We start from the raw sequence: 27,564 nt of genomic DNA, 5'->3' as shown, positions 1-27,564 counted from the left end.
GGTACACTCAGACTGCTGAGGGAGTTTCAGGTTCTCACAGGCTGGTGGTGATTCTGATTCTGACCCATGCTGGTCGAGATCTTAGCTAAAATACTTTCAAATGAGGGGCAGCAGGCTGGGGATGTGACTATTAGACATGAATTCTCCCTCTCCTGTATCCAAGTCTCTTTCAAAGACCATACATTCAAAGAGCTGTGGGGAGGCTGGGCGCGGTGGCTCATGCCTGTAATTCCAGCACTTTGGGAGGCCGAGGTGGGTGGATCACCTGAGGTCAGGAGTTTGAGACCAGGCTGGCCAACATGGCAAAACGCCGCCTCTACTAAAAATACAAAAAAAAAAATTAGCTGGGCATGGTGGTGGGAGCCTGTAATCCCAGCTACCCAGGATGTTGAGGCAGGGATAATTGCTTGCACCCAGGAGGTAGAGGTTGCAGTGAGATGAGATTGCACCACTGCACTCCAGCCTGGGTGACAAAGTGAGACTCCATCTTAAAACAACAACAACAAAAAAACTGGCTGGGCATAGTGGCTCACACCTGTAATCCCAGTACTTTGGGAGGCCGAGGCGGGCGGATCACGAGGTCAGGAGATCGAGACCATGCTGGCCAACATGGTGAAACCCTGTCTCTACTAAAAATACAAAAATTAGGTGGTCATGGTGGCATGTGCCTGTAATCCCAGCTACTTGGGAGGGTGAGACAGGAGAATTGCTTGAACCAGGGAGTCATATGTTGCAGTGAGCGAAGATCGTACCACTGCACTCCAGCCTGGCTGGAGTGCTTCATAAAACTATGAAAAGCGAGACTGCGTCTCAAACAAAAACGAAAACAAAAAAAACCAAACCCCCAAAAACCAAAGAGCTGTGGTGTCAGTTCCTACTTGAAGGATGCTGAAAATAGAAAAGGCAGGAGCACTCGAGTACCAGTTACAGAAGGGACCTGAGTGTGCCACCAGAACAAGAGCAGCCCCGTGTGGCCGAATGAACAGATGGCTATGTTTTCACCACCTGGATGTGAAAGCTAGGAGGGACATGAGGGATCTGATGAAAGGCCCTACCCTCAGGAAACAAACGAGGATGCACACTGTGAGCCTAGGGCCCCAACAGGACAGATGCCAATGCCTTGACTTGCCCACTCCTTTGCTACCTCTCTTCGTGGCTCAGCACAACCCCAGAGGGCACCACCTTAGCCACTGTGCACGGAAAGTGGTGACCCTGAACCAAAGGGCCGGGCTCACCTCCAGGGTCTCCTCAGCAGTACAGCCAGGCTGCTGCTGCAGCTTGCCCGTGTTCAGGGCTTCGATGTACTCATCACACTTCTTGTAGCCGGCATTCAGCAACTCATACTTGGCCTTTAGCAGTCCTTGGCCAGGTGTGACATCACCGATCCCAATTGAGAAACCACGGTTAGCTGTAGAGTTGGTAGAGCAGGAAGAAAGGGCCATAAATGAGACTCAGCAAACCTACTAAATATAGTTTATGCCTGCTAGATACAGTTTGTACTATATAGAAACTATGTATGTATAGTTTAAAGTATAAAAAAGTGTATATCTTCACAGAATTCACCACAATTCAATTAAATAATGGCTTTCTTTCTCAGTCATTAGGGAGTTACACAAAATGACTAAGACTCAACTGACTTCTCTCAGAGACCTTACAAGCTGGTGGGGAAACACAATATCATTTCCAACTATTATCTAAAGCAGAGTGACATTAAACACTAAAGGGTGGCCTGAGGGCTGGGTACAGTGGCTCAGGCCTGTAATCTCAGCACTTTGGAAGGCTGAGGCAGGAGGCTCGCTTGATCCCAGATGTTTGTGATCAGCCTCGTCTCTACAAAAACCTTAAAAAATTAGCTGGGCATGGTGGCACATGCCAGTAGTCCCAGCTACTCGGGAGATGGAGGTTGCAATGAGCCATAATCACATCACTGCGCTCCAGCCTGGGCAACAGAGCAAGACCCTGTGTTACACACACAAAAAAGTATTCTCCACCTTTGATGGAACTAGGTTGCCACCACTGATCCTAGCCACAATATACTGTATGTAGAAATAAAGAGAGTGAATGAGTGGCTTCTGGCTTAGCAGGATAGGAAGGTATGACCTACAAGTATCTGTAGATGAGAGGACTAATGGGCCTGGAAAGGCTCAGAAATGAGATCATTAGGTTCTGCAAATGCTGGAGATGATGAATGTGCTGGAAACAAGGAAACCTAGTGGAAAGTCTGTATAAGGAAGGCTCCAGGCCCTTATTCCTGTAGGAGATGGGAGTTCACTCCCAGCGAAATGGAATCAGAGAGGCTCTGGGTCTGGGAATACCAAGCAGATGAAATAACTGTAAACAAGAGCACTGAGGGAAAGTCTGTATATTCCATGCTTGAGAACCCTAAGCCTGATTCCCTGTGCAGCTCCCGGAATCCCAGTAGCCAGGTCTCTACCCTAAGTTAGGAGATGGAGACTGCAAAATACATCTCTAGGGAAATCAAGCTTCCCTAGAGAAAAGTGTTACTAATAAGGATGTTGGGTAGCCCCTCATTAGCCCCTCAACAGAAGATTTTTTTCCTCAATAAAAAAACTGAGAGGTCCATCAACCAGTCAGCTCCACTTCCAATCAGTGTTTCAGTCCTTACTCCTGAAGGACCACCAGATATTTGAGGAAAGATTTTAACATGAAAGACAAAAGACACAAATGCACAGGAAAAAGAAACTAAAAGGATACAGAAAATTCAGGAAGCAAATATAATAAAACTATAAATAATATTCTCTCAGAGTGATCAGAGAAGATACATTCAGGGATCAAAACAAGAAAGCTTTAAAAACAAAACAGGCTGGGCACAGTGGCTCACACCTGTAATCCCAGCACTTTGGGAGGCCGAGGTGGGCAGATAGATCACTTGAGGTCAGGAGTTTGAGACCACCCTGGCCAACATGGTGAAACCCCGTCTCTACTAAAAACACAAAAATTAGCCGGGCGTGGTGGCAGGCACCTGTAGTCCCAGCTACTCGGGAGGCTGAGGCAGGAGAATCACTTGAGCCTGGGAGGCGGAGGTTGCAGCGAGCTGAGATTGCATCACTGCACTCCAGCCTGGCGACTGAGCAAGACTCCGTCTCAAAAAAAAAAAAAACAAAAACACTACCTGTGAATAAGTATATTGAAAAATATTATTGGAAATTAAATACATGATAGTGATAAAATTTTAAAAATCAACAGAAGTATTAAAAGATAAAGCGAATCTAGAATAAAGAAATGACAAACGGAAAAGAAGATAATTAGATAATTAATCTAGGAGTTCTAATATGTAATTAACTGAAGTTCCAAAAAGAAAGAACAGATAAACTAAAAGAGAAAATTATTAAAGAAATAACATAAGAAAATTTCCAGAATGGAAGGACACACAGCTGCAGATTAAAAGAAATTACTGAGTGCTTAGCACAATGAATGAAAAAAGACCCACACCAAAGGTATATTGTTGTGAACTTTCAGAGTGAGAACAGAGAGGATTCTGAAAGTTTCTAAAATGAAAAAAACAATTCAAGGGCTGGGCATAGTAGCTAATGCCTGTAATCCTAGCACTTTGGGAGGTGGAGGCAGGTGGATCACTTGAACTCAGGAGTTCAAGACCAGCCTGGGCAATATGGTGAGACTTCATTTCTACAAAACTTAGTTGGGCATGGTGGCACATGCCTGTAGTCCCAGCTGCTCGAGACGCTGCGTGAGCCAAGATCACACCACTGCACTACAGCCTGGGTGACAGAGCAAGACCCTATCTTCAAAAAAAAAAAAAATCAAATACAAAAACTGGGGAATAAGAATGACAATACCCGTTAACAACAACTCTGAAAGCAAGAAGTAGAGCAGTACCTTCAAAATTCTGAGGGAAAATAATTTTCAGTCTAAAATTGTATATCCAGGCAAGTATAAGAGTGGAATAAAGTTTTGGGGGCATGCAAACATCACTTGACTCACGGCCCACTCATGGCCCACTCAAAGCATAAGCAAACAAACAAACAAAAAAAATAGAACAGTGAAAGCATAGTAGGCAAATATTGAGTAATCTTGCAGAACTGAAACATGGACAGCCCCGAGTGTTCTAGTGCTTCCACAGGGACCTTGGAAGCAGCCCATCAAGGATGTTTTATAATCTAACCCTGTCTAGAAGACCATAGGGAGCTACTGCTGGTTTTGAGAAGAGAACTGAAAAGCAAATTCAAATCTGTTGTGAAACTATTCAGTACTGAGTTAATTTCATTAATAACAGCACACATGATTTAGCCTGGAACGAGTATCTTTTTCTGTATGTATATGTGTGGTGGGGATGAAATGGCAGTAAAAGAACAAAATAACGTAAACCCTTAAGACTCTAACAGTTGCAGTTTTAACTAAAAGAAGGATGCTGAGATACTCACACAGGTAGACAGGAGCCAGCCTGGCGAGCCGTGACATGGCATCTGCAGCTTCATTCTGCCCCCAGTCTCGCAGCAAAATGTAAAAAATATTGTTCTTGGATCCTGACCCTAGGGTTCCTTTGTCCATGCTGCCACTCATCAACTCACTGTTCTGGATTGTAACATCTGGAAGAATGATTATATATTTAGACAACAATTATTTATTACTTTGCCTTATTCCAAAATGAATTTGAGACAGCTGAGAAAATATGTTCCCATACTGACACTTAAAGCAGAACAAACAGAAATTCTCCTCAAAGCTTTTTTTTTGGTGGGGGGGTGGGGGGTTAAAGGAAAACTTGGGAATTTTTGAAAAATATAAAAACTCCAGTTAGTGTGTAGTCCTAACCCTGAAATATACCAGTTGACCCTAACCCTGAAATATACCAGTTGACCCTCACTCTCTTCATCTGTGAACTGTGGGTAACAGTATCAAGCACTTGTCATCTTTATGTTATGGGATATTTTGAGCATCAGATGAAATAACATACAGTGAAGTGCTCTATAAACTATAAATAATTTGTTACTCATATAAGATATTAAATATTAACAAAGGTACCATCATGTACAGCCTATACAACAACCAAATGAAATTCATATCCAAAAAGACACAAAACAGTCTAAAACAAGAAGCTGAAGTATTTTAAAGATCAGAGAGCATATTTCCAAAGAAATAAACCTGATGAGTATCAGTGCCCTTCAAAACATTTGCTCTTCATTGGAAGACAGCAGAAATCCTGACCTTCAGAAGAACTCTGCAATTCAGTTCTTCAGTACAGAGTCCTGGAGATCCACTTCTAGTCCCAAGGTCTCGCTAGCAAAGCCCATTCTAAATCAGTGCTACTCAAACTAGGCTGCTAGGGAACTGTTTGGTAGTGGTCTGGGTGAGCGCACGTGCTCACATCAGAAAGTAACTCAATGGATGCTGGCTAAACAGCAGGGCTCTGTGGACTGCACTTTGGGTTGAACTGGTTTAGACAGACTTAGATGACTTGCATGTAAATCTTTTCCCTGGCTGGGTGTGGTGGCTCACACCTGTAATCTCAGCACTTTGGGAGGCTGAGGTGGGACGATTGCTTGAGCCTAGGAGTTCGAGACCAGCCTGGGCAATGTAGGGAGAACCTGTTTGTCTTTAAAAAAAAAAAAAAAAAAAAAAAAAATCAATCCAGGCTGGGTGCAGTGGCTCACGCCTATAATCCCAGTACTTTGGGAGGGCAAGGAAGATCACTTGATGTCAGGAGTTCAAGACCAGCCTGGCCAACATGGTGAAACCCCGTCTCTACTAAAAATACAAAAATAAGCCAGACGTGGTGGTGGGCGCCTGTAATCCAAGCTACTTGGGAGGCCGAGGCAGAAGAATCGCTTGAACCCAGTAGGCGGAAGTTGCAGTCAGCTGAGACTGCGCCACTGCACTCCAGCCTGGGTGATAGAGCAAGACTCAGTCTCAAAAAAAAAAAAAAAAAAAAAAAAAAAAAGTTAAATGCCTTAAATAGTAAAATCCTTGTTTATTGCCACCCCCCCCCCCCGAAAAAGATGACAAAATAAAGACAAACTACTAAGTGAGAAAAACTAGTCACTTAAGACAAAACACATTTGGAGAGAACATTCTAACCACTGCATCACGTGTCTACAAGATCTCTACTTTTAAGATAAATGGGGAATTACATCTGAGAGAAGAAATACCAGCTACATTTTCCTGAAGAAAAAACTTTCCACCTAAGGCTTAGAGAAACAATGAATTTGCTTGCTTCACGAAGGTACCAGCAAAGCTGATGACCAGCCACTTGCTTTTCTGTCACGTTCCTCCTTCTCCCCACCCGAGTTCCATCCACTCACAGGAATCATTGGCACAGAGATCTTCCCCTTTGCCACAGTACTGCTTGCCCTTGGTTCGCAGGTTGGCCCTCACTGGATTGTCATCGCTAGGCCTGAGGATGACACTGAAGATCTGCTTTCCGGTCCACAGGGTGACAGGCTGAGGGAGGGGAGGAGGCCTGAGAGTCAGTGGGCTGAGCCTGGTCTCAATCCCCCTTCGGTAGACAAAGCCAGGCGGCCCAGGGACTGCACTCAAGCCTGGCACCAACACGGTTCCACTCATTTCACCAGTCTACCCCCACAGACACATACACACACCTGTGCACCAACACACAACTCCCACACACACCTTTAGGATTGTAGGCGGTGGGAGGCGAACTTTAATTTTCTCATCCTTGCCAACCAGTATTGAAGCAATGATTTGGCAAGCCTTGGCTCGATCAAAGAAAGTGTCCTTGAGAGTGAGGAGATACGCACCTAAGCATTAGGAACCAACACAAAACAAAGAAAAGGAATGAAATTGTGAGAATACTGCAAGGTTTCAATTTTAAAATAAATTTGAACCATGACCAACAGCGTGAATTGAAACAAACAGCCACTTACTGGCTTTCTCCTCCAACTAGGATCTACCTCCACAGGAACGTGACTTTGTTTTGTTCACTGCTGTATCCCCAGGCAAAAGGGACAGATTCTAAGCCAGACACTAGGTTTAGAAAATGCCCAGTCCATGAGAGGAGCTCACTAAAGACTTGCTGAATTAATGAATAACCAATCAATTAAAAAAAAAAAACCATGGGGAGGTTCATGATCAAACTTAGTAAACAAAAAACCAAATTAAACACAGGCTATTAAATAGCTTTTCAAGTCATCACATGAATCACTATGAACGAGGAACACTGTGTTCCAGTCAGAAGTCTCCTTTCAAGTGAACTTCACCAACCTACCTGTTAGAAAATCCTGAATAGCAGCAATCAGCGGTTCCCCGTTCCTCGGGGTTACAAGATTTGCTTTAGTCTGCAGGAAAAGTAAGCGCAGTCAGTTAGCTGTTCTCGGATGCATGATGCGGTCCAAAGCCTGAATCACAAGGTTTTTGAATAGTTATGAACAAATAACTATTTAAGAGGAGTGTTGTGACCTCTGAAGTCAACCAATTCCACACTTGTCCATAATGACGACAGAACTGTTAAATGTCCCTTGGTTAAGACATTACGTTCTAATAATAATAGAGTAGCAGAAGGACGAGGCTGAGAAATGAAAGCCAGGGGTCTGAATCTCAGCTTTGTCACTAACTCCCAGTTCCCTTATCTGTCAAGGGGAGAGAAAAAAATACCAGCAAGATTGACCTAGGAGGGTCCTACTGACACCAAAATGAAATACCAAGTGAAGTTGTTTCAGAATTCTATGAAAAACTCTACTCATGTAAGATTTTATTGTTGTTTGTTTTTGAGACAGAGTCTTGCTTATAGCCCAGGTTAGAGTGCAGTGGTACAAATATGGCTCACTGCAGCCTCAACCTCGTGGGGCTCAAGTGATCCTCCCAGCTCAGCCTCCCAAGTAGCTGGGACTACAGGCCCACATCATTATGCCCAGCTAAGTTTTTGCATTTTTTTTTTGTGGAGACGGGGTCTTACTTTGTTGCCCAGACTGGTCTCGAACTCCTGGGCTCAACCGATCCTCCCACCTCGGCCTCCCAAAGTGCTGGTATTACAGGCATGATGAGCTCCTGCACCCAGCCCTATTGTTATTACTATAGGTGCTTCTCCAAAGAAAATTCATTTCTGTGAATGATGAGGAGCGTTGTGACCTCTGAAGTCAACCAATTCCACACTTGTCCACAATGACGACAGAACTGTTAAATGTCCCTTGGTTAAGACATTATGTTCTAATAATAATCAATCCAACAACAGAATTTAATTAAACATTTAATGAGGGCCTATGTTGGGCAAAAAAGGGTGTTAGGTAGTAAAACATAATTAACTCATGTAAAGAAGGCTCTGTGTGTATGAGAGTACATTTGCTCTAATCTTGATATGAAAATGCACATGTGTATTTGTGGGTTTTCTGGGCCTTTTCACCCAGAAAGCAGGGTCCTCTCAGACAAAGGCCCATTACCACCTACTTCTGAGCCACTATCCAAAGCAGGGACCCTTCAACCAGAGTGGGAGACAGCTATTTAGCCAGATATGCCTCTTTATTGCACACCACCTGACTGCTCTTACTCCTGGTTTAGAGACTCTCTCTGAGGTGGGATACAGGTAGTCTAGGGGTAGAAGCAGAGTGCAAGGGGCTGAGATTAGTGTATTTTGAAAAGGTCTAGTGGGTAATTTGGGCCCACATCCAAATTAGAGCCCTATGCACTCCACTGAGAACAGCATTGCTAAATCAGAATGATAGGTATTTTCTCACTTGAAATTGAGGAAACTTGTCCACATGGTAACTAAGGATTCTTCTACCCCAAAATCCTTGGAGACTTTGTTTTATTATTGCCATTTGTAACCAATGAAATATGCAGTTGTAACACAATGTCCACAGTATGGATCCTCAGGCAGCAAAGTCTAAATGGTTGGTTGCAAGCTGATAGCTATTATTTCTAGCAGCATTCTAAACATTACTCTTTGTTACAAAAATAATATATGCTCATTATAGAAAATAAATCTAAGGCCAGGTGCAGTGGCTCACACCTGTAATCCCAGCATTTGGGGAGGCCAAGTTGGGCGGATCACCTGAGGTAGGGAGTTCAAGACCAGCCTGATGAATATGGTGAAACCCTGTCTCTACTAAAAGTACAAAATTGGCTGGGCGTGGTGGCAGATGCCTGTAGTCCCAGCTACTCAGGAGGCTGAGGCAGGAGAATCACTTGAACCTGGGAGGCAGAGGTTGCAGTGGGCCGAGATCACATCATTGCACTCCAGCCTGGGCAACAAGAGTGAAACTCCGTCTCAAACAAACAAAAAAAAAAAAAAAAAAAAGAAAAAGAAAATAAATCTAAACATATAGACAACTTAAAACCCCAAAATGATGCATGCAATACTAAAAGCCTAAACCAAAACAGGTTAAAAGCATCACATCAGAAATGGTAATAAGTGCTTTTGGAGGTAGGGACACTTACAACTATAAGACTTACCAGTTCCTAATATAGGAAGCTGGAATACTGAAAAAAGCAAGCCTGAAGCTCTAAAATACTCAATAGTTGGGGATCATGAAGTTCAGGAGGGGAGAATCCTACACAGCAGGTGCCATGTCCCACTGTGCTATTGCTGGGTCAGGAGCGAATAGTACATGTAGCGCCAACAGGTTTTTTTTTTTTCTTTTGAGACAGGGTCTTGCTCTGTTGCCCAGGCTGAACTGCAGTGGTGCAATCACAGCTCACTGCAGCCTCAACCTCCTGGGACCAAGCAATCCTCCCACTTCAGCTTCCTGAGTAGCTGGGACTACAGGCGTGCGTCACCACACCTGGCTAATTTTTGTAGTTTTTGTAGAGATGGAGTTTCGCCATGTTGTCCGGGCTGGTCTTGAACTCCTGAGCTCAAGTGAACCACCTGCCTAGGCTTCCCATGGTGCTGGGATTACAGGCCTGAGCCACCGCGCCAGCCTGTGCCAACAGTTAAAGCCCAACTGTAAGCTCCCTAAGAGCAGGCATGTGCCTCACTATCACCGATCTCCTGCAGCATCTACTGGGCACTCCTTATGTATTTGTCAAATAAAGTGGTGGTAAGAGTTATTATCATTATGTATAACACTGCATCCTTTAAGAAGACGAAGTATATAATATAGTTTAGGAAGGTTTCCATTCAGAATGTTCAATAAAATGTGCTGGTGCTTAAAGAATCTTCAGCTACTGGAAAATTTACTTAGGTAGGACATCTTCTTCCCCTGTAACATCCAACATTGATACTGCTATATTCTTTTCTTACCTTGTCATAACTGGCCCTCATGTATACATTTTCTCCCAGAACCCACATTTATAGGCCAGAAAATCCCCTCAACGCATCTGTTACAGACCCTAACTCATGTATACACTAATTTCCAAGAGAGATTCTTCAAAGGCTCAAAAGAAACCAATAAAAAGAGAGATATATAGGCAGTTAGTGGTCGGTTTAAGAACAGAAACGGCCTGGCTTCTTTGGCATTGTTAGTTGTGGTGGTGTTTTCATGTAAGTTTCCCTTTGCCTCCTTTCAAGGAGCTGTTATGCAAAAGCTGGGCTGTGCCACCCTACATACCCCCATCAGAACAAGGGCCTCTGCTTTAGCTTCTTCTGTTTGAGGAAGATGAAGGTTCATTTCATCACCATCAAAGTCAGCATTATAGGGTGTACAGACACACTCATTAAATCTGAAGGTCCGGTGGGGCTTGACCCTGGCCTGTGGAACACAAAACAAAACAAAACAGGAAGAGGACTTAGGCATTTATCTAAAAGCTTCTCTGTTTTGAAACATTAAAAATGGCTTCCTGGAAAACTGGGCACTGTTAAGAAAGAAGATTTCCAGTATGTTCTGTCAAGTGATATCATTTAGGACTCATTCCCAGCCTGGCCAACATGGTGAAACCCCATCTCTACTACAAATACAAAAATTAGCCAGGTGTGGTAGCAAATGCCTGTAATCCCAGTTACTTGGGAGGCTGAGACAGGAGTATCACTTGAACCCAGGAGGCGGAGGTTGCAGTGAGCCAAGATCGTGCCATTGCACCCCAGCCTGGGTGATAGAGGGAGACTCCATCTCAAAAAAAGAAAAAAAAAAGACTCATTCGAGAAGCTTTATTAGATTGAACCAAAGCAGTGAATTTCAACCAAGGTGCCAATGTGAAGGCTCCCACTGGCCAAGGATGTCATGATTTCAAGTATCAAAAAGATTAACAGCAGAAGTTGATTAAAATAAACCAACTAAATAAAAACCCATGTGTTTATAATGACACTGAAAAAAGAGAAAGTCAAAACAAACAAATAACCCCAACCAATCTAGTTGGAAGTTACTGAGCACTAACCCCCTTTTTTTTGAGACGGAGTCTCACTCTATTGCCCTGGCTGGAGTGTAATGGCGCGATCTCGGCTCACTGCAACCTCTGTCTCCTGGGTTCAAGCAATTCTCCTGCCTCAGACTCCTGAGTAGCTGGGATTACGGCGTTTACTACCATGCCAGGCTAATTTTTATATTTTAGTAGAGATGAGGTTTCACCATTGGTCTAGAACTCCTGACCTCACGATCCGCCCACCTTGGCATCCCAAAGTGCTGGGATTACAGGCATGAGCCACCGCACCTGGCCCTTTCTTTTAAAAAAAAATTTTTTTTTCCTAAGCACACGAACACAGGAGAGCACTAAGTTCTTACTTCCCAAAATGACAATAAAGGACAAAGACTTAACCATTTACACAGCCTTTGCTTTATGAGCTGCACCTCTGGGCAAGCAAACAGACCTAATTAACAAGCGGGTATTTTCCATTGTAAGAATTCTAGGTAATAAATGTGAAAGGAATGATACATTCAAAAAGTGGGGTTCCATTTTGTAGCCCAATAAAATAACACAGGCAATGATGATAAATGAATTAATTAGAATGAATTCATTGCTTGCATCTTGACTTAAACAAACCACAAAAAGACATTTTTGAGACAAATGGGGAAATATGAATATGAACTAGGTATGGACCTGGGAATGCCAAGAGATGACTGTTAATTTTGTTAGGTATGATTATAGCACTGTGGTTATGTAAGTTTTTCTTACAAATGTAAACTGGATACATATTGAAAAATGACACAGATGTGGGTTCATTGAAGAAAAATGGGAAAGATAAAACAAGTGTGGCTAAACCTTGAAAATTATTGCATATAGGGGATGGGAATATGTAAGTTCATTAGACCATTCTTTCTACTTTAGTGTACATTTGAAAATTTTCTTTTTCTTTTTTTGAGACGGAGCTTCATTCTGTCGCCTAGGCTGGAGTGCAGTGGCGCAATCTTGGCTCACTGCAACCTCTGCCTCCTGGGTTCAAGTGATTCTCCTGCCTCAGCCTCCCAAGTAGCTGGGATTACAGGCACGTGCCACCACACCCAGCTAATTTTTTGTATTTTAGTAAAGATGGGGTTTCATCATGTTGTCCAGGCTGGTCTCGAACTCCTGACCTCAAGTGATCCACCTGCCTTGGCCTCCCAGAGTGCTGGGATTACAGGCATGAGCCAACGCACCTGGCCTCAAAATTTTCAAACAAAAAAAATTTCTACTTTTTTTTTTAGAGACAGGGTCTCATATATTGTCCAGGCTGGAGTGCAGTGGCTATATATAGGCGTGATATAGCACACTGTAGCCTTGAACTCCTGGACTCATGTGATCCTCCTGCCTCGGCCTCCTGAGTAGCTGGGGCTACAGGTGTGTGCCATTGCCAGTCAAAAAAAACTAATAATTATATTTTGTAATGTTCCAAAGCCAAGCAAAACATTCCAGAAAGAGAAGGCTTTAGTTAACCCTCTACATTCTCACAATCATAATCCCATAATCACAAACTACTTCTTAGTTATTTCTACTGTTACGTAAACAGACTGATATAATGTGTTCAGACTGCCCCAAAATGAATCTAGGAAAAAATATTACCATAAGAGGCTGCTTAAACACTGTTTGCAAAGGCTTATGCATTAACAGCTTTACAGATATGAGAATCTATGAATATTGAACAAATTAAAGCTGTACCTCATTTCCATTTTAAATCTCCAGAAAAAGGAACTGCTCCTGTTGTAAAACTAAATCACCAAAAAATATGATTTAAGGTCTTAGTTTGAAGACTACTGCAAAGAAAAAATCTTTTAAGCATTTTAGTTGCTTAGTTAATATGCAAAGTTAAATCAAAAGTCAATTTTTCTGGCTGGGCACTGTGAGTCATACCTATAATCCCAGCACTCTGGGAGGCTAAGGTGGGAGGATCCATTGAGCACAGGAGATTGCGACCTGTCTGGGCAATACAAGACCTCAGCTCCACTTTTAAAAAAAAAAAAGAAAAAAAAAAGGCTGGGCACAGTGGCTCATGTCTGTAATCCCAGCACTTTGGGAGGCCAAGGTGGGTGAATCACCTGAGGTCAGGAGTTTGAGACCAGCCAGGCCAACATGGGTCTACTAAAAATACAAAAATTAGCTGGGCGTGGCAGCATGCACCTGTAACTCCAGCTACTTGAGAGGCTAAGGCAGGAGACTCACTTGAACCTGGGAGGCAGAGGCTGCTGTGAGCCAAGACTGCGACACTGCACACCAGCCTGGGCAATAGAGTGAGACTCTGTCTCAAAAAAAAAAAAAAAAGCTGGCCATCATGGCACACACCTGTAGTCCCAGCTATGGCAGGCTGAGGTGGGAGGATCACTTGAGCCGAGGCGGTCAAAGCTGCAATGAGCCAGATTGTGCCACTGCACTCTAGCCTGGGTAACAGAGTGAGACTGTCTCCAAAAAAAAAAAAAGTCAATCTTCTGCCGCACCTATTTTACGTAAGTTGGTGCACATAACACATATACGTGTATATGTTTTTGTGAAACCATGCTAGTCACTTTCAAATAAATCCTCTCTTAGTGTTTTGTATGAATATTACGTTGCAAATATTAAAAATTTAATATTAAAAAATATTAAAGCTTCCTAAAAGGAAGCTTGAAATTACAAAGTTTCACTCAAACTAATATGTGAGAGAAGAGGGAGACCAATAGTCATGAAAGCTTGGGCCAGCTGCAGAGGCTACTCACGCCTATAATCCCAGAACTTTGGGAGGCTGAAGGAGGATCGCTTGAGCCCAGGGGTTCCAGACTAGCTTGGGCAATATAGTGAGACCCCCGTCTCAACCAAAAAAAAAAAAACAAATTAGCCAGATTTGGTGGCATATGTCCGTGGTCCCAGCTACTTTGGAGGCTGAGGTGGGAGGCTTGCTTGGGCCTGGGAGATCAAGGTTGCAGTGAGCTGTGATTGTGTCACTGCACTCCAGCCTGGGTGACAGAGCAAGACCCTGTCTCAAAAAAAAAAAAGTTATGAAAACTTGAGATAACAAGCAATTTTAATTTTAGAAGTCCACTGTTTAGCACTGAACAGTCATGGCAAATTTCTACATGATGGAAAATCAAAAAAGCAGTGCTACTCACCAGATGAGCCATAATACTCAATTTGTGCAGTGAGGGCTGCCTATTGAACAGCACCACATCTCCATCGATGAGGTGTCTCTCTACGATGTCACCATACTTGAGCTCTTGAGCCATCTTTTCTCGATTTCCATATTTCAAAAACCTGAATGTGCAACAATAAACATGATCTGTGAAAACAAAGTTCTCTTACCAAGTTTCTCCCTCTTCAGATCAGGATTCAATCTTTAATATGTTATTTCATCAAATCTAAGATGCCTCCATTTTAATGTCATATAGTTTTATGTGCCAAGAAAAAAGCTCTCTATTAAACTATGACAGGGTGGGCGAGGTGACTCACTCCTGTCATCTCAGCACTTTGGGAGGCCGAGATGGGCAGATTGCTTGAGCCCGGGAGATTGAGACCAGACTGGGCAACATGGTGAGACCTCATCTCTATAAAAAATACAAAAATTAGCCAAACGTGGTGGGGTGTGTGCCTTTAATCCCATCTACTTTGGAGGCTAAGGTGGGAGGATCACCTGAGCACAGGAGGTGGAGACTGCAGTGAGCCATGATTGTGCCATCGCACTCCAGCCTGAGTGACAGAGTGAGACATCAAAAAAAAAAAAAAAAAAACTATGATAAATTGATCTTAAGATATATCTGGTCAGATGTGGTGGCTCACACCTATAATCCTAGCACTTTGGGAGGCCGAGGCAGGTGGATCACCAGGTCAGGAGTTCGAGACCAGCCTGGTCAACATGGTGAAAACCCGTTGCTACTAAAAATACAAAAATTAGCCAGGTGTGGTGGTGGGTGCCTGTAATCCCAGCTATTTGGGTGACTGAGGCAGGAGACTTGCTTGAACCTGGGAGGCGGAGGTTGCAGTGAGTCAAGATCGTGCCACTGCTCTCCAGCCTGGGTTAACAGAGCAAGACTCCATCTTGAAAAAAAAAAAAAAAAAAAGACATATCCTAATTTTAGAAATGCTAAAAGCCCTGAGAGCTCAGGTGACACAGGCAATGATCCACTTTATATATTGATTGTATTTGAGACAGTCTTGCTCTGTCGCCCAGGCTGGAGTGCAGTGGTGTGATCTCAGCTTATTGCAACCTCTGCCTCCTGGGTTCAAGTGATTCTTGTGTCTCAGCCTTCTGAGTAGCTGGGACTACATACGTGCGCTACCATGCCCGGCTAATTTTTGTATTTTTAGTAGAAAAGGGGTTTCTTTGCTATGTTGGCCAGGCTGGTCTTAAACTCCTGGCCTCAAGTGATTTGCCCACCTTGCCCTCACAAAGTGCTGTGATTACAGGTGTGAGCCACCAAGCCCAGCAATAATGATTCTCTTTAGACTTTAGTATCCATGGTATTTTGTCCTCCTGGATCCAATAACATTACAAGCCTGAGAACAAAGGAGCACTTCATGTATATTCAATGACTGAACAGAGCAAATGACATACCTCGGCTCACGGAAACTTAAACAGATATTTTCCACATGCCAAAATGTCATGCAAACTGTATTCTGGATCGCATTCTGTGGCTGAGTATGACCACAGTGAGCTTTGCCATGAGAAAGTAGTTAAATCCAACTAGATTGGGAAAAAATTACCTTTTCATCTGCGTATGTCTCTGCTGAATGAAGTTTGCTCCTGGGTGAACCTCAGGGCCGTTTTGAACCAGTTTCCTCAAGAAATTGATGTTTGCTTTGTTTACCTTCAGTACAAAAAATACACAATAAGTTACTCCCAGGTATCCAGAAACTAACAAATGATACTGAAATGCGTCTTAATCTTTACTTTCCTCGTTCAGATTCTAGGAGAAAGAGAGGCATCCTGGGCAGCCTGCTGCCTATGATCTTGAGTATAATGTGAACAACAGACTGGCAAACAAGCATCCAGCTTCCAGTGTCAACTCAGCTGTTTGCTCACTGAGTGACATGGCCAATTCCTTTCCTGGTGTTTGGTTTCCTCACTGGTAAAACGGGTAGGCTAGACTGATCTATAGGCACCTTCTGTGATTCTAGAAACAGGTGGCGACTTGATCTGCAATAACTTACCGGGGGCTTATAAGGTTTAAAAGTTGTGACACCAGCACCACAAGCCCTGGTCTGCATTGAATGTGTTCTGGAACCTCTTAAACAATTGTCTTGTGGAACACCATTTTGGAGAAATTAACTCTTGGATCATTAGTAACTCAACTGAGGACACACAACACAAGCTGACCAGGAACATCTACGATCTGGGCTAACTGTGAGTCTCACGGGTAAAGCTATATTCTCATTAGCAGGCCCTGCAGTTATCTAGACCTCAATTTAAAAAAAAAAAAAAAAAGTATGGGCTGGGCATGGTGGCTCACGCCTGTAATCCCAGCATTTTGGGAGGCCGAGGTGGGTGGATCACTTGAGGTCAGGAATTCAAGACCAGCCTGGCTAACGTGGTGAAACCCCGTCCCTACTAAGAATATAAAAATTAACTGGGTGTGGTGGCGGGTGCCTGTAATCCTAGCTACTCAGGAGGCTGAGGCAGGACAATCACTTGAACCCAGGAGGTGGAGGTTGCAGTGAGCTGAGATTGTGCCACTGCACTCCAGCCTGGGCAATAGAGTGAGACTCAGTCTCAAAAAAAAAAAAAAAAAAAAAAAAAGTACTAGCTGGGCACAGGGCCCTGTAATCTCTGTGACTTGGGAGGCTAAGGTAGGATGATCACTTGAGGCTGGGAGTTCAAGACCAGCCTGGGCAACATACTGAGAATCCCATCTCTAAAAAATGTTTTTTAAAAATTAGTTAGGCATAGTGGTGTGCACCTGTAGTCCTAGCTACTCGGGAGGCTGAGGCATAAGAATGGCTTGAGCCCAGGAGTTTGAGGTTACAGTGAGCCATGAGCACACTACTGCACTTCGGCCTGGGTGACAGGGCGAGAGTCTGCCTCTTAAAAAAAAAAGCCAGGCCAGATGCGGTGACTCATGCCTGTAATCCCAGCACTTTGGGAGGCCGAGGTGGGCGGATCATGAGGTCAGGAGATCGAGACGATCCTGGCCAACATGGTGAAACTCCGTCTCTACCAAAAATACAAAAAATTAGCTGGGCGTGGTGGCGGGCGCCTGTAGTCCCAGCTACGCGGGAGGCTGAGGCAGGAGAGTGGTGTGAACCTGGGAGGCGGAGCTTGCAGTGAGCAGAGATCACGCCACTGCACTCCAGCCTGGGCGACAGAGCGAGACTCCATCTCAAAAACAAAAACAAAAAACAAAAACAAAAAATAAAATAAAAGCATTTCTGGGTATGTAGCAATAGCCTTAAAATGTTCAAATGCTTTGACTCAGTGAATGTAAAGTTTTAAAAATAAAAAATCTATCCCAAGAAAATTAACTACGGATAATGTTTACCATTTAGTTAGTTTAAAATATGAGGTATGAACCAACATAGAAAAGTGTCTACTTTTTTTTTTTTTAAAGATGGTCTCACTCTCACCCAGGCTAAAGTGGATTGGTGTGATCTTGGCTCACAACCTCCACCTCCCATGCTCAAGCAATCCTTCCACCTCAGTCTCCCCAGTAGCTGGGACCACAGGTGCCTGCCACCACTCCTGGCTAATTTTTTGTATTTTTGGTAGAGACAAGGTTTTCACTGTGTTGCCCAGGTTGGTCTTGAACTCCTGGGCTCGGATGATCCACCTGCCTTGGCCTCCCTAAGTGTTGGGATTACAGGCATTAGCCACCATGCTTGGTCAAGATGTTATTAATTGGAAAAAAAGTTGCAAAAAAGTATAGCATATATATGAGTATATACACATGAAGCTAGAAACAACTGTGGCTGCAGATGGTTTAGAGAATATACACCACCATATATGTATAAAACAAACTGGGAAGACACATACACTCATATAAACCAAACCGGGTTGAGTGGGTTACTGGGGACTTTCTACTGCCTGTTGTTTGCAATACCAAAATATAATGTAAAAGACTGAATTTAAAACAAAGAATTCAGCAGCTGAGTGGTCACTTACCTTCTCAGGAAAAGTTAGAATTTTGGCCACATGAACTGGCACAGCTACCTCATCAATCCGGAGGTTCGGGTCAGGCGAGATGACTGTCCTGCCAGAAAAATCCACTCTCTTTCCTGAGAGATTTCCTCTAAATCGACCTAAATAGCCAAAAACATGTCATAGGTCCCCATGGCATACCATGTGCTGATGCGAACAATAAGAACAGAGAGATTGAGGAAAGCCTGTGACCTCCAATCAGAGAAGCTGGACAGACACTCCACAAAAAGGAACCAAAGAGAGTGGGCCGGCTTCTGCACATCTTGTGGGAAACCTACCCTGTTTTCCCTTCAGGCGTTGGACGAAGCCTCTGGTCCACTTCTTGGGTGCCATGTTGAGGGGAATGCCCGAGAGCTCACTGTTAATGTAGAGGGCACACTGCAGCTGCAGGAAATCCCAGTCCTCCATGATCATCTGGGTCTTGGCTCCTGAGATCCGATGCTAAAACCAGCACAGCCCAAACAGAAACAAACCTGGTCAGTTTGATTTTTCTCACATTTTCTTGACCAGAAGTTTTTGGATAGATATACTACGAAGCTTACAAGTAAATGGGAGGCACTGACCTTTTTAATAACATCGTTTAGGAAGATGATTTCTGTCAGTTTCATTGTCAGATCATCTTCATTGGTGCCAGACTTCAAATCACTCACAACGGAGGGTCTGATACACAAAGGAGGCACCAAAAGTCGTGTGAGAATCAAATCAGACGGCTTTCCGGCTTCTGGGTTCATCAGAAGTAGAGGAACATCTTCAGCTGGGATTCGTTTAAATAAATTCAGAACTACTAAGGGATTCAAGTTTTCCTATGGAAAGGAAGAAAGGCAGAAATGGAGTATACTATGTTAGTTTTCCATAGCTTGGGCAAGGTTTTCCTTCACTATGTTTTCTAACCTATCTGTCACTAAGGATAAGTGACAACAGAGATTTCTATGGATGACACGCTATGCTTCAAGAGCCTTAAAATTGTGTATGTCTTTTATTCCAATTTTTCAAGCCAAAAATTCCACTTCTCATAATTATTCCAAGGGGTGTAACTTCAGAAAGGAACACAAAGATTTAGCTACAAGAATGTTCACAAAAGCTGTTTTTTGTTGTTGTTGTTATTTTTTATCCATGTGACAGAATAGGAAGGTAATAAAAGCTGTTCTTAATAGTGAAAAGTTGGAAATAGCCTGACAGTTTATTGGCTAAATAAAATCATGGTATATCCATATGTGGAAAAGCAGCAAGCCATTGGGGGGAAAAAAGATACTAGACAAACACAGCAATTGACATAAAAAATGTCCGTAAAATATTGGTAGCTGGAGGCTGGGCGTAGTGGCTCATGCCTGTAATCCCAGCAATTTGGAAGGCCGAGGCAGTTGGATTACCTGAGGTCAGGAGTTCGAGACCAGCCTGACAAACATGGCGAAACCTCGTCCCTACTAAAAATACAAAAATTAGCTGGGCATGGTGGCACACGCCTGTAATCCCAGATACTTGGGAGGCTGAGGCAGGAGAATCACTTGAACCTGGGAGGTGGAGGTTGCCATGAGCCGATATCACGCCATTGCACTCCAGCCTAAGCAGTAAGAGCGAAATTCCATCTAAAAAAAAAAAAGTGTTACTGGCTGGGCGTGGTGGCTCATGTCTATAATCCCAGCACTTAGGGAGGCTGAGGTGGGTGGGTCACCTGAGGTCAGGAGTTTCAGACCCGCCTGGCCAACATAGTAAAACCCTGTCTCTACAAAAATACAAAAATTAGCCGGGCATGGTGGTGGGCACCTGTAGTCCCAGCAACTCGGGAGGCTGAGGCAAGAGAATCTCTTGAACCTCGGAGGTGGAGGTTGCAGTGAGCCTAGATCGTGCAACCGCACTCCAGCCTGGGCGACAGAGCAACTCTGTCTCTAAAAAAAAAAAAGTGTTACTGTTAAAAAATAACTAAGGTAAGCCAGGGTGCAGTGGCTGACACCTGTAATCCCAGTACTTTGGAGGGTGACGCAGGAGGACTGCTTGAACCCAGGAGTTCAAAGCCTGGGCAACATAGCAAGACTTTGTCTCAACAACAAATTAAAAAATTAGCTGGGCGTGGTGGTGTGTGCCTGTAGTCCCAGCTACTTGGGAGGCTGACGTGCGAGGATCACTTGAGCCTGGGAGGTCGGGGATGCAATGAGCCTCGATCACACCACTGCACTCCAGCCTGGGAGACAGAGCGAGACCCTGCCTCAAAAATTAAAATAAATAAATAAACAAATATATAAAATAATAAAAAATGAGAACTGAGGTAAAAACACAAACAAGGGGCCAGGAATGGTGACATGTGCCTGTAATCCCAGCACTTTGGAAGGCTGAGGTGAGAGGATCTCTTGGGCTCAGGAGTTTGAGACCAGACTGGGCAACATAGCAACACCCCATCTCAATTAAAAACAAAAGCAAAAACAAAAACAATTAGTGTTACAAGGCCAGTCCACATTAGCCTTAGTGCCAGATAAACACTGTTATGGTCAAATAAGAATTACTGGAGAGCTGGCCAGGCGTGGTGGCTCACGCCTGTAATCTTAGCACTGTGGGAGGCTGCGGCGACTGGATCACCTGTGGTCAGGAGTTCGAGACCGGCCTGGCCAATATGGGGAAACTCTGTCTCTACTAAAAATATAAAAATTAGGTGTGCATGGTGGCACATGCCTGTAATCCCAGCTACTTGGGAGGCTGAAGCAGAAGAATCATTTGAAACTGGGGTGCACAGGTTGCAGTGAACCAAGATTTGCACCACTCACTCCAGCCTGGGTGAAAGAGCGAGACTCTGTCTTCCGTCTCAAAAAAAAAAAAAAAAAAAGGAATTACCGGAGAGCTGTCAAACCTAACTGGACCTCTCATTTTGGAAGAAAGTGGGTGTCTAGGGGTGGGGCGGAGGTTGGGGTGGGAGTGTGCGTGTGACGTGCGGAAGACGCAGGCAGAAGGCGGGCGTGCATTCTCAGGCTCACCTGTGCCCTTCCCAGGAGAGGCTCCACTTCTTTATTATGTTCAATGGCTGTTTCAAAAGACTGAAGAAAATTTGATACAATGGGATCCACCACTTTTTTGTTGGTCTTGTATTTCTCATGAATTATCTTCAGCAATCCACACTTCTTTACAGTACCTATAAGGGTTAGTTTATTTACCAATAAATAAAAAATTAGGTTCTCAGATTGGCCAGAGGTTGTAGTTTGGTTAATGAAATTACTGAAACTACTATAGCAATGAAAGATGAGAGGTCCATTTCCCAATAGGACATCAGTTGTTGGGCTCTTAAGCCTTATAAGGAGAAAAGCTGACTCCTGAACATTATGTAAACCTAATAAACTAAACAGAAGACAGTGAGTGAAAAGGGCTATTGCTTAGCCTTCTGTGCATTTCACTCACCATTAAAAGCGCCACAGTGATGGCAGATGTTTTTCTTTCGGCACTTGTCAGAGATTTTCTTCTTCAGTCCTCGTTTCTGAAGGTAGGTCAAGCCGGGCCTCTTTAGATAGTCCAGAAACTGCTTCTTCTCCTCTTGGGACAGCATGATGTGGCAGCAGGTTTTACAGATCATCTTTTTCAAATTAAGCAAGACAGATAAAAGCATAAGGGAGAATGAAAAATTATTTTCTTTTAAAAATGCCATCGCCCTGTCTTGTACCCTTAACCAAGTGACCATATACACAGATCTGCAAATGGCTCTATACTATGGATATGCAGAGAGGAAGCCTGTGTTCACTAGATTAGCAGTACTCATGGTCAGTAGCCAGACTTTGTTAACTTTATTTTTTTCTTTGTGCTATTCTGTATTGTTTGAATTACTACTATTATTTTTTTAACAACACGTTATCTACTATCTTCTCAAGGTAAATAAACAAAATAAATAATTCTTGAGTGATTTAATGTAGTGTGAGATGAAAATATTATGTATTTAGTATAAAAGAGTCCCCTAGATGTATCCCCCACCACTCACAGTTCCTAAGTTCATTCCAGTGTCCCTGACCAATCACTCCAGAATTTATGTCTTGGAAATCAGAACCTGTGTGCTTACCTGTAAGATGCCTATGACTGCTCTGAAGTACCCTACATGAAAACACGGCAACTCCAGGTCGATATACCCATAGTGGCCTAGACAGTCAGCCAAGTTTTTCCCACAGGTTTCACATGGACGATCCTTCTCACTCGTACCCTTTGAAAAAAAGCACACCCAATGATCAACACAGACTGCTGGACAGGAAAGAGTGCCCAGCCATCATGCCCGGCCAGGTGACACAGAATCATTTCTTTTGCTTTTTAAATTTCCTTTCTGAGATCACTTCCCACTGTTTTTCTTTCTTTTCTAATTTTCATGACTCAGAAGGAGTTCTTGACCTACTCTGGTATGTGCAGGGGCAGTTGAGGAGATGGAAGCCCCTGCTCCTTTCAATCTGGTAAGTCACCAGTTTTATCAGCAGGGCAAGACACAGGTACCAGGAGGGGTCAGTGGGCCTTACCATCCTATGGTCGAGCACCCCATATAGCAAGGGGGCATGTTGGTTGTCCTGGCTGTACAGGTTCTTACTCACAACTTGGATGTGCGCCTGCTGGCGCATCTCCTCAGGTGACTTCATTCCAAAACAGATGTGGCTTCTGGAATGGGAAGAAAAAGGTGAAAATTACAGCAAAATCTGTGACCAAAAATGTCTATTACATACATAGCCCACCATAACCAATCTATCCTTCCAACTGTCTCCACTGGCTTTTCCTACCAGTATTAAATATATTCAACCCTCTCTCATTTTTCCTTCACAAATATCCCTTCATCTTACCGGAATCCAGTTTCTACTCTCACCATCAAAGGAACAGTGCTCACCAAGGCCACCTAGAAAACCTGCCTGCTGCCGAATCCAATAAGAATTTCCTCATTTTACCTCTGCAGCACTGGCGGCACCCTGCCCAATCTTGAAGTGCTTTTCTCTCGGCTTTGGTGACACCATACACTCTGAGTTTTCTTCTTCCCTTCTCTGGCTGCTCCTTGTACAGTCTCTTTTGAGGTCTTTTCTTCTACTGCTATCCCTTAAATATTGGTGTACTGTACCACCTAGCATTACAACCTTCATCCTCTTCTCATCCTACACATTCTCCTGAGTGATCATGCCACTCACATACATGTTGATGTCTATCAAATCTATCTCTATAGGCCAGCTACTACTACCCAACTGGACGTCTGTATAGACACCTCCTCCTGGACAGTTCCACCTAGATATCTCATAGGTACTTCAAACCCCACACATTGAAAACAGACCCCAATACTTTTTCTCCCATGTCTGTCCCTTCATTCATTCTTCCAACAAATTGGCTATTTCCTATGTGCCAGGCACCATCCTACAGGCTGAGGATACAGATTAGCTAAGACAGACAAGGTCCTTGCCAACACAGAGCTCACAGGTCAGGGTGGGAAAGACAGAACACAAACAAACAAATATACAAATGTGAACAGATGCAGAAGTGATGTAAGCAGTAGAGTCTGAGGAATTACTTTATGTTGCATGGTCAGAAAGCCTCGCTGTAAAACTGACAATCAGAAGGAAGAGCATCTAAAGTGGAGAGAATGACTAGGGCCAGGGTCCTGGGACTGGCACAAGCTTGGCATTTTCAAGGAACCAAATGAAATCAGTATATACTGGAGCATAGAAAGCTAATGGTACAACATGAAGTCAGTGAAGCATGCAGGAGCTAAAGCATGAGGGCTTGGGAACTTTGGTAGGGAATTTATTTAAATAACGTAAATGTGGCCGGGTGCGGTGGCTCATGCCTGTAATCCCAGCACTTTGGGAGGCCGAGGTGGGTGTATCACAAGGCAAGGAGATTGAGACCATCCTGGCTAACATGATGAAACCCCGTCTCTACTAAAAATACAAAAAACTTGCTGGGCGTGATGGCACACACAATGGAAAGCTGCTAGAGGATTTTTTTTTTTTTTTCCCGAGACAGAGTCTTGCTCTGTCGCCCAGGCTGGAGTGCAGTGGTGCGATCTCAGCTCACTGCAACCTCCGCCTCCCGGGTTCAAGCAATTCTCCTGCCTCAGCCTCCCAAGTAGCTGGGGTTACAGGCATGCGCCACTGCACCCAGCTAATTTTTGTATTTTTAGTAGAGACGGGGTTTTACCATATTGGCCAGTCTGGTCTTGAACTTCTGACCTCATGATCTGCCTGCCATGGCCTCCCAAAATGCTGGATTACAGACGTGAGCCACCACTCCTGGCCTCTGCTAGAGGATTTTAATGGACAATACCCCTAATTTGCACTTTGACAGAAGCACTTGATCTGTTTTGTGAGAATGTATTATATCTGACTGGGCACAGGTGTACAGGTGGGTGTGAAGGGCCAGTTTCGATGTGGAGCTACCATATGGGAGAATGCTGCATTCGCCTAGGTAAGACACCTGTTCTAGTGAATGGCAACCATCCACACAGCTGCCCAAGCAAGGTATTCTGTGTATCAAGGTCTCTCAACCTCTAATTCTTTCCACCATCAATCAAGAGATTTTCCAGAAGGATAACTCTTATCAAGATACTCTTCTGTTGAAAATCCTTCAAAGGTTCCTCACTGCCTGCAAGATGACTTCTTAACACAGCTTCAAGTCTTCTGCTTCCTTCTCATCACCTGTGCTCTCTCCCTCCGGTCTGCTCCTTGAAGAAAGCAATTTGGTCTGCTTTCTTTTGCCTGGACCCACTATGTGCTCTCAGAACCCCCTGGACCTACTCTTGTCATTGCACTTGTCGTACCCAGTGTTGACTTGTGTACCTTCTTCAACTAGATTAGGCGTAAAAGTTTTATTCAGACCGCATTTTTAACGTCCAACACTGGGAATAACGCGCAGTATCCTATTCAGTGTCTGCTGTAAGAATGATGAATTCACTTTTTTTTTTTTTTGAGACAGTGTCTCACTCTGTCATCCAGGCTGAAGTGCAGGAGGTTGCCCACTGCAACCTCTGCCTCCCAGGCTCAAGTGATTTTCCGGCCTCAGCCTCCCGAGTAGCTGGGACTACAAGGGCGCGCCACCACGCCGGCTAATTTTTGTATTTTTGATAGAGACGGGGTTTCGCCACGTTGCCCAGGCTAGTCTCAAACTCCTGAGCTCAGGAGATTCACCCGCTTCGGCCTCCCAAAGTGATGGGATTACAGGAGTAAGCTACCGCGCCCGGCTGGATTCACTTTCTTACTGAGAACTCTAAGAAGGAGCCACCGCCTAATAACGTATTTCTGAAGGCAAAAGCCCGGAATATAGCAGCTTTATTTCTGACACTGCCATCCGTCGGCCTGTGGTACAGCTTTCTAGTGGGCAACCCCATCCTTTTGGTAAGCAACTACTGCCTCCGTGTCAGACGCTCTGCGGCTGACAGAATTAGAGACAGTCCCCGCCCCAGATTGCTCCCCTCGCTGCAGCAGGGGATAGTTCGCTGAAGAACAGGGATCATTGTATGACTTCAGGAGAACGCGAGCTTTGGCCCAGGGTGCAGAAATCATTAAGGCTCAGGCCACTCCGACTTCTCCGCCCAAGTCCAGGGACCTCTCGAGGTGCTGAAATCCCCTCAGCCTGACCAATGCTCTTTGACCAACGCTGGTACTTCTGGGCGCTGGTCACACCTATGGACTACTGGCCCTCCCCTTCCCATTGCACCCCATCTCTGACCCTCCAAGACCCGGGACCGCTGATCTCGGACCCCTTGCCCTATTTCTCAGCCCTTTGGCCACTCTTTCTCCGTCTTACATTTTCTTGGCCACATCCGTCTCCCGGAACTGCTCCTTCACCATGATGACCGCTGCCGGGACGCCTCTTTGGCACTCGGGAGGCCAGATTAGAGAAACGATGCCCCCGGCACCTCCTGGGGCTGCTTCTGGACTCGCCGCTAACACATCTGCGGCATCCTCTCGGCCACCGTAGAGTGTACCACGTGTCCGCTTCCTCTTCCGCTACTCGCCCGCGCGTCTGTCTGTCAAGAGAGACTTCCGGCACGCCGTTTTTTTTTTTTTTTTTTTTTTTTTTTCCCTTTCCCCGCACCGTCACCTGGTGGCGCTTCCTGGAAGCAGTCCCGAGGAGAGTGCTGTGTTTTAAAAATCCCATTTCTGGTCAATTTCTCCAGGTAATCAGACACCTGCAGAGAAACTGCATATAACTCTTTGCCTCAAGACTTTTAGACAAGCAGAGGGCCAAAACTTGCATAAAATGGAAAATCATCATCATTAACATCAGTACCATCTAAATTAAGAGCTTCTAATTGTTTTAAGGGAAGGTGGAAGCTAAAATGAATCGGCCCATCCATCAGAGGGCACTATCTGTGGAGGACCAACAAAGGAAAACAGAGCGGAAAATATGGGCGCACACGTGCCTCCAGTTCATGAAGTTATTTGGAGGGAGGGGGGAGGAATTAAACTTATATTCTTGATTACAAAAACAGTTGAAAATCTGTTAGAGTGAAAACAGCCATGGTGATTCACAGAAGAAAAGGGAGAATGGAAAGTAAAGATCATTCATGTCTTGAAATAAGTTGTCTACAGTCTGTGACAACTTGTGGGAGGTGATCCTAGTGTGATATATTAGTGCATGAGCCTAGCAAGGAAATCACCTCACCACAGGGCTCAGCGCTATAGAACCTAGAACTAAGTCCTCATTATTTGTGAGAAACTCAAAACGGAACTTAACAAAAGTGTTTAACAACTTTCAATTTTTAAGAAGGGACGCTATCTCATTTTCAGACGCCATGGATCGTCACTAGCAAAACACAATGTCACAGACAAAAAAACAAGGCATATCGGGTTTTCCTAATTCATTTCGGTACTCCATCACTTGATCATGGAATAATGTTGACTCGCTCTGTCGCCTAGACTGGAGTGCTGTGGCGAAATCTCGGCTCACTGCAGCCTCCGCCTCCCGGGTTCAAGCGATTCTCCTGGCTCAGCCTCCCGAGTAGCTGGGACTGCAAGCGCCCGCCACCATGCCCAGCTAATTTTTGTATTTTTAGTAGAGACGGGGTTTTACTATGTTGGCCAGGCTGGTCTCGAATCCCTGACCTCATGATCTGCCCGCCTCAGTCTCCCAAAGTGATAGGATTACAGGTGTGAGCCACCACACCCGGCTCTAATGTTTACAATATTATACCAACAAGGTTTGGATCGTGTGTGACTTATCTAGAGGTTAAGAGCAAAAGTTATGAAATCACAGTGCCATCA

At 44.3% G+C, this 27,564-nt stretch overlaps 1 protein-coding gene across 1 annotated transcript in view; it reads right to left on the bottom strand.

The window, feature by feature from the left end:
- Positions 1–26,282, bottom strand: part of POLR3A (RNA polymerase III subunit A) — a 54,642-nt gene extending 28,360 nt beyond the window's left edge. Inside the window, exons 1-16 of the mRNA XM_024253986.3 lie at positions 26,105–26,282; positions 22,846–22,981; positions 22,404–22,541; positions 21,755–21,926; positions 21,337–21,491; positions 18,937–19,176; positions 18,652–18,814; positions 18,338–18,474; positions 15,946–16,049; positions 14,358–14,499; positions 10,479–10,619; positions 7,202–7,271; positions 6,607–6,734; positions 6,279–6,417; positions 4,404–4,568; positions 1,236–1,408 (exon numbers count right to left, since the gene is read on the bottom strand). Of these exons, the coding sequence (XP_024109754.1) occupies positions 1,236–1,408; positions 4,404–4,568; positions 6,279–6,417; positions 6,607–6,734; positions 7,202–7,271; positions 10,479–10,619; positions 14,358–14,499; positions 15,946–16,049; positions 18,338–18,474; positions 18,652–18,814; positions 18,937–19,176; positions 21,337–21,491; positions 21,755–21,926; positions 22,404–22,541; positions 22,846–22,981; positions 26,105–26,148 (2,247 nt within the window). The 5' untranslated portion in view covers positions 26,149–26,282. The remainder of the gene's footprint in view (positions 1–1,235; positions 1,409–4,403; positions 4,569–6,278; positions 6,418–6,606; positions 6,735–7,201; positions 7,272–10,478; positions 10,620–14,357; positions 14,500–15,945; positions 16,050–18,337; positions 18,475–18,651; positions 18,815–18,936; positions 19,177–21,336; positions 21,492–21,754; positions 21,927–22,403; positions 22,542–22,845; positions 22,982–26,104) is intronic.
- Positions 26,283–27,564: the final 1,282 nt, after the last annotated feature.

The sequence above is a fragment of the Pongo abelii genome, chromosome 8, assembly GCF_028885655.2.
Source record: "Pongo abelii isolate AG06213 chromosome 8, NHGRI_mPonAbe1-v2.0_pri, whole genome shotgun sequence".
Lineage (NCBI taxonomy): Eukaryota > Metazoa > Chordata > Mammalia > Primates > Hominidae > Pongo > Pongo abelii.
Note: the sequence above shows the minus strand (reverse complement) of the source record. Positions and strands in the feature narration are given on the sequence as shown.